Below are 9,840 nucleotides of genomic sequence, written 5' to 3'. Positions count from 1 at the left end.
TGATCACGCGCGGCGCACGAGGCGGATGCGCCTCACTCAGGCCGCGAGCTGCGCGCGCTTGACTGCGCAGCTTGTCCGCGGTGCGTCTGGGAGGAGCGACCTGCAGGAAGAACACCGTGTGGCGACGCGAAACTGGAATAAGCAACAATAAAGGACAGAAACCGGCCGCGGGAGGTTCCGGGTGGATTCAGCTCCGGGGGATCGGCCACTGCGCTCCGTGTTTCCGGTGACTTTTCGGGGATGAAGGCTCAGAGAGCGACAGAACAGAATAAACACGGTTATGAAATAATCCCAGGCTTCACCAGTCCACAGTTTTACTTTCATTAAACGATCATTTCTCTCGCACCGACCAGGTTCAGCCTCAGTTATTTGTGTCGTGAACACATCTCATCTTTATTTCTTGTAGTTTTACTGTTAGAGGAGTGTATAACACACACTGGTTGTAGATTCCTGTTTTATCTTCTGTGGGACTTTTATTGCCAAAGAAGGTTTGCAGTTTGTGGAATTTAGTTCATTTCATTGTTGGGCTGCTGCACTTTTTTCCCCTTTTGTTAGTCAGCCCAGAACAATCAGCCTGCTCACTCTGTAAGTCCTGTAAGTTGGAGGAGCCTCTTCCTCCCAGCCGCACCCCCTCCTTCACTGGGAACAGGTATGGAGGACCAGACCCACCTGGTGAACGTTCACATGGGAATAACTGGGGATGATGTAGGCGATCCCGATGACCTCCGGAACCTAAAGCACAGCCACGGCCAGCCACAGCAGGACATTGGTGATGTCCTCCAGCAGATCATGAGCCTCACAGGCGGGAGTCTGGACCAGGCTCAGGCCAGGTAACCTGCTCTCATGCTCCTCCTGTCACTGGATGTTGACCTGTGGGCCCTGGGTCATGGTCCCAACTTATTTCAACATCCTACTGGTTGGCAACAAAGCAAAAGTATAAACACACAAAATTGAAGGAACTTTTAAAATGCAGCAACAGAACAAATGTTGTGCGAGCCATTTCATCTTATTGTTCTTTACATGAACATAATGTTGTTGCTCTCTAATCTAACCAGAGAGCCCATAGCTTCATTTCAATTCAATAATTGTTTTGTGTTGGAGGGATTAGTCATGATGAGGTGCAGTGAAAGATAAGGACTATAAGGACAAATCAAATGGGAATAAAAGTCAACATTTCATATTGTTCAGCCTGAAATTGCTTTGTGATACTTTAAATACCCAACGTTTACAGTTAGATGTGGCTGAAATGACCTTCCTTGTCTCATCACTTGTTAATTATGCCTCTGTTGTTTGTGTCCCACCATGTCAGCTCTAAATGACTTTGACTTGTCGCTTTTAGGTGAAGCCCCAGTTGTGGGTATGCCTTCAGTGGTAGGTCATTAAAGTGCTCTATGGTTGTTTTGGTACAGATGGGTAGGGCACCAACTCATTTGTTAATCTTCATATAAACAGAATTGTACTATTGAGATTAAATATGACTTTCCCAGGTGAATCGGCTCATTATGGTCGCAAACAGTTTGAAAACATACAAGAACACATGCTACGTTACAGTTCTTAGTGACGCTGCATGTTTTTACTCTGAGCTAAAGGCTTCATGAAGTTATTTCTTAATGGGGATATTTTAAACCCAAATATTAGAAACGGTGATCAGGTTTGACTTATAGGGCTCATATGAAGTGAAATTGACTTTTGTAGCGGTTTTGCAACACTAATAGTCATCCACACACCCGGAGCAACGCCCCAGAAGTGGAGAAAGTGTGTCCTCTCTCTCCCTGGCTTGTTTCAGGTTTTACAAAGTGTGTTGCTCCAACCAGCCAATCAGAAATCAAACCCTATATAGTGTCATCGGGGGTTTAGCCAATCACAATCAAAGTAGGCTCCTACCATTGACTCCTCCCACAATTAGGCAGCTCCGCTCTGGCACATGGCGCCACGAGAGGAAGTACTTCCTCCTCTTCCCAAGATGGACATGTGTGGGCGGAGCCAGTCCAGCTCACACAGACACAGCAGATTCTGAATGCAGCTCCTATGATCCAATATTCAAATGGATTGAAAATCAAGGAGGAGCTGGAAACTTTGAATAGCAGGTTTCTGGACCAACCAGATCGAGAGGAGGAGGTGAAACGCTGTAGAATATGACTCCTATAAAGTACATTTTCCAACTGTTAAAAGTTGTACGTCTCCCAAACGACCTGCTGAAACAGAGTGAAACTTTCATTATGTTGTAGTGAAGCACCGAGCCGTCTCATCTGTATTCCAGGGAACTATTGTCTATTGGGATCAGAACTTACTATAGACTCTACAGTGTCAACAAGTTCTTTATGATTGACTTTCTGTCTCTCTGTCTTTCTTTTATTTTCGCATGAAAGGAAACATGCTTTGAATTGCCACAGAATGAAGTCGGCCCTCTTCGGCGTCCTGTGTGAGATCAAGGAGAAATCAGGTAAGATGTTTGAACGTCTGTAGTTCGATTACTCACAGCAGCCAGTTGAGAAAACCATTGCATGCTGGTAGAGTTAAGCGTTGTCTACTTTCTCAATGCGTCTTGACTTTGAACGTTAAAGCCACCGTTTACACGCATTGTTAGGCAGCGTGTCAAAGCTGGAGCCTTTTTCCTGGTAATGTCACAGACTCAGAGCCGCACAGTGACACATCTGCGACCGAGACCGAGAGAGAGATTGGAGACACATGATGATGATTGTACACTTTCCCAGCCTCCACTAAGCAGATGTGATTTGTTATTAATGCACTGTCTCTCTTTCTCCCTCTCCTGCTCTTGTGCTCAGTGTGTCGCTCGCTCTCTCTCTGGCCTTCACTGTTTTTGATGGGATTTTTTTTGGTCTCTAAAACTCATCTTCTGCTGGCTGCCTTGATGATTTTTGATGATGCTCCCATCCAAATGGTCAGATGGTGAAAAGACTAGAGGCACTACTGCCGGAGGAGCGTCATAACTCCAGACGCTATTGGCTGAGAAATTCATGGGAGCAACGGGATCAACTGATCGGGGTGATTAATTTAACGTCAGGAGTCTGTGCCGGCAGCTCAGATGACGCAATGTTCGGATTGATGCATTTGTGACTGTTATCGATTACGTGGGCCTCACACAAAGATACTGTTAAGTTTTCCAAATTTTTAAATAGGATTTCATGTGGTTTATTCGTCAGCAGCTTTGAATCTTGTTATTTAATAATATTGTGTTAAAACTCTTATTTGCTCTGAAGAAACTGAGTGTTTATTCTGAACCTCTTCAATGTAAAAAGCTACATCTGAATGTGGATTAGAACATTTTATTTTTCCATCACTGAGATCTAAAAGCCTTTGGTGGGATGTTTCATTTGATTATTGTTGTAGTTTTCAGTGGAAATGTGTTGAAATTCTTATATTCTTATAAAATAGCCAAGTATTCCATATGGTAGTAAGCACATTGCAAATTACTTATCCTTCTTTTTAGTTTTTTTTGTTAATTAACCTCAAAACATAGGCTCCAGTTCATTGTTGCATGTAGAAAAGGATGTATGGAAGTTTGTCTGTTGTGTGAATTAGTTGTGAGTGATTTTAGTAAGTCTGTGAAATACAGTGCAGCGTCGACCAACAACATATTGAAGCTAAAAAAACCCCACATATTTTCACACAAACTAATTGCATGGCTTTAAACATGATTTGAGAAATCAATAGTAAGTCTGATTAGGTGTTTGTGTGTGTGTGTGTGTGTGTGTGTGTGTGTGTGTGTGTGTGTGTGTGTTCAGCAGGCTGTCATCTCCCTTGTTGTGGGTTATAAATGGGAGACGTTCACTTGAAGCTAATTGACACCTAATTTGCATACCTGTGCAAATGAATGACCTCTCAAATGAGCTTTCATTTCTATCCTGAGTCTTTAGTTGCTCTTTAAGAGGGCCTGTTAATTAAAGCTGTGTTTGATGTGAAAGCTTCACTTCCTCTAATAGCAGCGCCTTCATTTTTTCATCCTGAAGGTGATCCTCCCTCTTGTCAGTGGTTTGTGTTGTCACTGTGTTTTCTCTTTCTTCTTGGGGTTTTATGGAGAGAATAACAGATTTAGTTGTACTTGAGGCCACTTCACCACCTCCGCCACAAACAATTCTTCGGTCCCGTGTCTAAAATATTGACTTTATCGTGCATGTCTAGAGGAGATCTTACTGAAAGTAATGAATTATTAATTCGTTTTTATTCTTTGGAGGTGTGTGATGGAATAGTTGAAACACTTCCTGGATTAATTCTCATGTTCAAATATTGATATTTACATTATAGTTGGTATTTTCTGATAATTGCGTTTGCGTCACGGAATAAATTGTGTTACAAACTGCTTATATGAGGTTTAAAATTCAAAACTGGTTTTAGTTTACACTGACAGAAATATATGATTTGTTTTAATTTTGACTGAAATGTGGACAAGTTGGTCTTGTCCAAATATACTTTGTGTTTTAAATATAGTCCAAGGCCATGAGATTATTATTGAGGATTTATTTTACAGCTGACGAACCTGCAGGAAGGCCAATGAGCTGCCAGTGATGTTTGGAAAAATACATTTCATGCATATTTATTAGCTTGAATAACAAGGATTCAATGAACAAAATTGTTGATGAAGAATGAAAACGTATACTACCTGCCTATTTGTGAGAGCTATAATTCAAAATTAAATACCTTTAATGCCTTTCTCTTGTCACAGAAGTTGAAGATTACAGTCACACGTTGTTGCTGAAAAATGTAAAGTAAGAGAAAACTTGGAAATCGTGTGTATTTAGTCTTGTGGTGTGAACTGGTGCTCCTTGCTGCTCCACTTCAACTCAAAATAATCAACTTGATCAAAAATGTCCTGCGCGGCCTTTAGAATTCCTCTGCACTGTAACTGAGAAAGGCAAAATGAAAGATTAAAATGTAAAACTCAGTTCAATGATGTCGCTGTCAGAAATGGTGCATCGCGGCATTGATGCAGCATTTCATTCAGAATTAATTGAGCAAACACAAACATGAAAAATTCAAAGAAGCAGCTAATTATTACTGTTAATCCATTTAAAAGTGACTCATTGAGACACTCAAGAGTTCATAAAGGTTTGGATGTCAGTGTGTTTGGGTAGATAGTGTCTTAAACGTATGGATCCTATATTCCTGCTTCTGTACATTAGAACCAAAACTTCCTGCTGGTTCGCGTCAAGCAGGATGTGTTGTTTATTGTGTTTCCTGTTTCCTCGGCTCGTCTTAAACCTGCAGTTTATTTTCTTCGTGGCTCGGACTAAAACTCCATATCAGAAACATGTAATACTGAACCTAAAAGTCAATAACTCCACCAAGTATATCCAAATATATGAATGCTGTCATTCACAAAGCCGTTGGTAAACAAGGTATGCTGATGTAGTAAATGGAGAATGTCATTCAGCTGTGAGATCCAGAAGTGGAAACCTTTTTAACATGGCGTCTTAAACTGAGATACTTTCTGGATTTGATGCTTCAGTGACAGCTTCTCTTCCACTCCTCAGCTCTCAATATTCAGGGAGTCCAACAGGACGACCCCCCGGACCCCCACACGATGCGACTGGACAACATGCTACTAGCAGAAGGGGTTGCTGGTCCAGATAAAGGCGGAGCCTCCGCCGCGGCAGCGCTGGCGGCGGCTGAAGGGACGCCTGACGACGGCAGCTTAGAACACGCAGACTACCGGGAAAAGCTCGCTCAGATACGACAGATTTACCACGTGGAGCTGGACAAATGCGAGCAGGTGAGTGAGACGTTGCAGGGTTTCACTCCTCCAGCTGAAGTCCTCAGCTCCTTGTCTCACGCAGACCTGCAGCGAATTCACCAGCCATGTGACCAACCTGCTGAGGGAGCAGTCCCGGACGCGGCCCATCACGCCCAACGAAATCCACCAAATGGTGGCGATCATCCACCGCAAGTTCAGTGCCATTGAGATGCAGCTGAAGCAGAGCACGTGTGAGGCCGTCATGATCCTCCGGTCCAGATTCCTGGATGCCAGGTTGGGTTTTCATTTGTCCAGCTGTCAAGCAGGAAAATTTGGAAATCCTCCCAAACGATTCCTCCAAACCACACGTGTGGAACTCCGGTCCTCGAGGGCCGCAGCCCTGCACATTTTCCACGCCTCCCTGCTTCTATACAGCTGATTGCAATGAGCAGCTGGTTATCTGGCTTTGTGCTGAATGTGGTGATGAACCATCAGGACATTCAGTGGAGGGAGACGTGGAAAACCTGCAGAGCTTCGGCCCTCCAGGATCTGAGTTTGACACCCCTGCTCCAAACTCTCAGTCTCTTGTGTTTGTCTCAGTCTCAATCACCCACTGGACTAATATGGTTTTAGAATCACTTGTGCCTGTGTATGCAGTGCTCAGTGTTGGACCTTGAATTGTATCTGCAAGCCAGACGCATGTTTGTCATGAGGTCTGCTTGTGAAACTGGGATTTGTGCTTACACAGATTTGTACATCTGTGTGCACAGTCCAAGTTTGTTCTGTGTTTAATACATGTAAACTGACGATCACGTGGAAATCCTTCTCCCTCCACGTCTTCCAGTGGTGGCCCTCAGTGAGCTGGGTTGTTGCTGCCCTTTTGCCATAACAGAGATTTATCAGTGACGTTGTTTTGTTCGCCCCAGTCAAGACTCACAGGCTCACCTCTGTTCATCAAGATCTTTTCCTGAATCTTGTGTCTGAAATCACTGAGCCCAACCAGAGTTGAGGTATATAAAGGTTGTATACTGTATCTATGGGGACACGGATAAGCCTGTCAGTCCATGATGAGGGCAAACCTGCCCCGCTGAAGTTGCGCACAGATCTCATTTAAAGCAACATTTCTGGGGTGGAGATTAAGACAGAGAAATTACACACACGCACGCACGCACGCACGCACGCACGCACGCACACTCACACACACACCTCTCCCCCTTGGTATGTTCACACCAAACATATTGGATTATGCACAAACTAATCTCAGAAGAACTGTCTTCTGGAGATGCACACACACAAAGCATTTGGCACTCTATTAGTCCAATATTTACTGGTGTCTCTATTCTATTCTATTCTATTCTATTCTATTCTATTCTATTCTATTCATGCCTTGCCTCCTTTTCAATATTGAAATAATCAGTCCTTCAGTGTGTTTGATAAAGATTGGTAATCGTTGAATGATGTTCTTCCACCAGACGGAAAAGAAGGAACTTCAGCAAACAGGCAGTGGAGATCCTAAATGAATATTTTTACTCCCATCTGGCGAACCCCTACCCTACTGAGGAGGTTAAGGAGGAGCTGGCCAAGAGGTGCTCCATCACTGTTGCCCAGGTCAGGATGTGAGGAAGCCATGCTGGACTCAAAGTTACATCTCTCATAAACTCACATCCTTCCTTCTTTCCTTCGCATTTCTTTAAGGTGGCCAACTGGTTTGGCAACAAGAGAATCCGGTACAAAAAGAATATCACAAAGTTTCAGGAGGAGGCCAACAGCTACACCATGAAAACTGCAGTGGATGCTGCGAGTGTGTCTTCACTCTCGAGCCAGTCCGACTCCCCGGTGACACCAAACTCAGGTACACACTCACCTAATGTGTTGGGGGGGAAAAAGTGTGATTCAGTCAAAGCAGATGGGATGAGATCAAAGTGAAACCACCGCAGTCCAGGGATTGTGCTAAAGCCGGCCTCCAGTCTTTCTCCCAGTCGACTTCAAATGAGCCAAAGCCAACAGATCAGACTGACTCAGGTTCAGGCAGACATAGTTTGGAAGCTGCTAAGATGTTTTCACTGACTAAACAAAGCAAACACGAGATGGATATTGAATTTCCAGTGTTTGCTCTGCACTCCAGCAGCAGGTTCTTTGTGCTTATCCATGGCCTGTTTTCTTTGGATTGCACAAAAGCACAACCCCCGAACGAGCCCACTTTAACAGATATTTTCCCTGAACTGCAGTCTGCTGTTTTCCTGTGAAGCAAAAACGATTCCGTCAGAGAGCACTTCTAATCCTGATGGTCACAATTTGTGTATCATCAGCTATAGACCTTAACTAAAATATGCACAAAAGGTATGAAAATATGTGTTTGGTAAAGGATTCCTTTGTTCAATGCATTTTATACACGTTTTTTTTGCTTTGAAATGTGGCTGTGCTTGTGAGGACCATGCCTTTGTGGGATGAGCTTACAGAGCTCAGGTTGTGAGTTTTGCCATTTGAGAAACGAGACAGATTTTCTCTGCTCATGCCAAACAGCTTGTATTTGGGTTAGAGTGGTGACGATCATGTCTGCTTGGACATCAGGAGAAGAGGTAGCGATCATATATAAAGGCCAATATATCTGTATATTTCTTTTGATTTAAATTCCCCAATTGATCAAACCACACTAAGCAAGATGAAATAAAAGCTGTTTGGTAACTCAGCTGCTCAGCTCAGCTGCTCATCCTACAAAAACATGTTCTTTATATTTAAAAGGGAAATAATCCAAAGGCATCAGATCTACTACACTCAGAACTACTAAAGTGTCCTGAACTTTTGTGTGTAGTTTTATTTCTTTCTAACTAAATATCACATTAAGAGAGTGAACCCGTCATTGTTGCAGTCCGGTGTAGATCACCAGCACGCCAGTTAAAGCAAGATTATTTTAACGTGTGTGTGTGTGTGTGTGTGTGTGTGTGTGTGTGTGTGTGTGTGTGTGTGTGTGTGTGTGTGTGTGTGTGTTTGTGTGTGCCCAGAAGGATACCCAGCCATCTCTTACACACCTGATTAGACGTTATGACACAGTCTCCTGTCTTCAGGTGAGTTTTGCTGCTAGCAGATTCTAATGAATTGATTGACTTCACAACTCCACAATGTCCTCCTGTCCTTTCCTTATCAGATGGACGGCAACCGACCAATGAAGTGGATCAACTTCGTCTCTCGTTTCTTCCTCTGGCTCTTCAGAAAAACCTCCCATAAACAAATGCATTATATTTCTTTTCTTTCTGATCGTTTCTCAAAGTTCCTTTAACCTCCTGACACACGATACATATTTCTTTCTAATATCTTCATTGTTTTAAATGAGTACATCACCAAAACAGAAGCAATAATAAGAAAAAGTATTGCTTCACTTTTAAAGACTAGAGCTTGCATGTGCTCTTGATCCAATATATTGATTCATTATTTTATTTTCAATACAATAAAAGATGGAGAGAAGAAAAAAGATGCATGGTACCCTGTTTTTAAACAAAATCTTAGATACTGATTGTATTGTCTCTGTTTGTTTTTAGTTGTTTAGAAAATGACACAGTGCGAGCAAAACATCACATAGCCAAAATGGAATAAATGCACTTGAAAAAAACTTGATAAAACGTTGTATCCTGTGGTTTGGTTTTCAAAAGAAAAGCAATTGTTTTCTTTAATAAATCATTATGCTCATTCAGTTTTGTTTGTAACAGTGAATTAAGTTCAACAAAATAAAGTAAACCAAAGACAGTCTGAAGCAAGTGACGATCTTCAGTTTTTATACACAATGATTCCATTTCACTTGTAAAACAAAGTACGTCGACGGTAATGTGTTTTTACTCACGTGCGCCATCTGGTGGTCAGTTCTGCCACTGCACACATTTTTCATACCTGTACGAATCTCAGCGGTATTCCTCTTCTCTGACAACTGTTTATAATGTCTTGTGTTCACTACATCCAGTCTTTCTGCTCCAAACACCCTGACCTGTCTCGTCTGGTTTTACCTGCAAACTGCTCAACGTTGATCTTGTCCATCGAACCCAGAATCTTCCCACTGAGTTGCAAGTGCTGACCACTGCACCTCATATCGTTTTATCTGAGAGCACGACGATACATTCCTACCAGTTGAAAGAGTTGTCATTTCCTTTGGTTTAGAT

The 9,840-nt window shown here is 42.7% G+C and overlaps 1 protein-coding gene across 1 annotated transcript; it reads left to right on the top strand.

The window, feature by feature from the left end:
• Positions 1-774: 774 nt before the first annotated feature.
• LOC308149032 (pre-B-cell leukemia transcription factor 1-like) lies at positions 775-9,021 on the top strand. The gene is made up of 8 exons (XM_080520663.1): positions 775-830; positions 2,370-2,443; positions 5,493-5,731; positions 5,796-5,986; positions 7,165-7,300; positions 7,388-7,544; positions 8,695-8,757; positions 8,838-9,021. The coding sequence occupies exons 1-7, from the start codon at positions 790-792 to the stop codon at positions 8,727-8,729; spliced, it is 873 nt and encodes a 290-aa protein (XP_080376789.1). The 5' UTR covers positions 775-789; the 3' UTR covers positions 8,730-8,757; positions 8,838-9,021.
• The last annotated feature ends 819 nt before the right edge of the window (positions 9,022-9,840 follow it).

This window comes from Blennius ocellaris (genome assembly GCF_963422515.1).
Source record: "Blennius ocellaris genome assembly, chromosome: 3".
In the NCBI taxonomy this organism is placed as follows: domain Eukaryota; kingdom Metazoa; phylum Chordata; class Actinopteri; order Blenniiformes; family Blenniidae; genus Blennius; species Blennius ocellaris.
The sequence above is the reverse complement of the archived record's forward strand: the minus strand, read 5'-3'. Positions and strand labels throughout refer to the sequence as shown.

Bases quoted from the DNA above. Each gene is read 5' to 3' on its own strand.
- LOC308149032 (XM_080520663.1), top strand. From the start codon at position 790: ATGAGCCTCACAGGCGGGAGTCTGGACCAGGCTCAGGCCAG. The intron at 831-2,369 runs GTAACCTGCTCT...TTCGCATGAAAG, and splicing joins CTGGACCAGGCTCAGGCCAG to GAAACATGCTTTGAATTGCC. The intron at 2,444-5,492 runs GTAAGATGTTTG...TCCACTCCTCAG, and splicing joins TGAGATCAAGGAGAAATCAG to CTCTCAATATTCAGGGAGTC.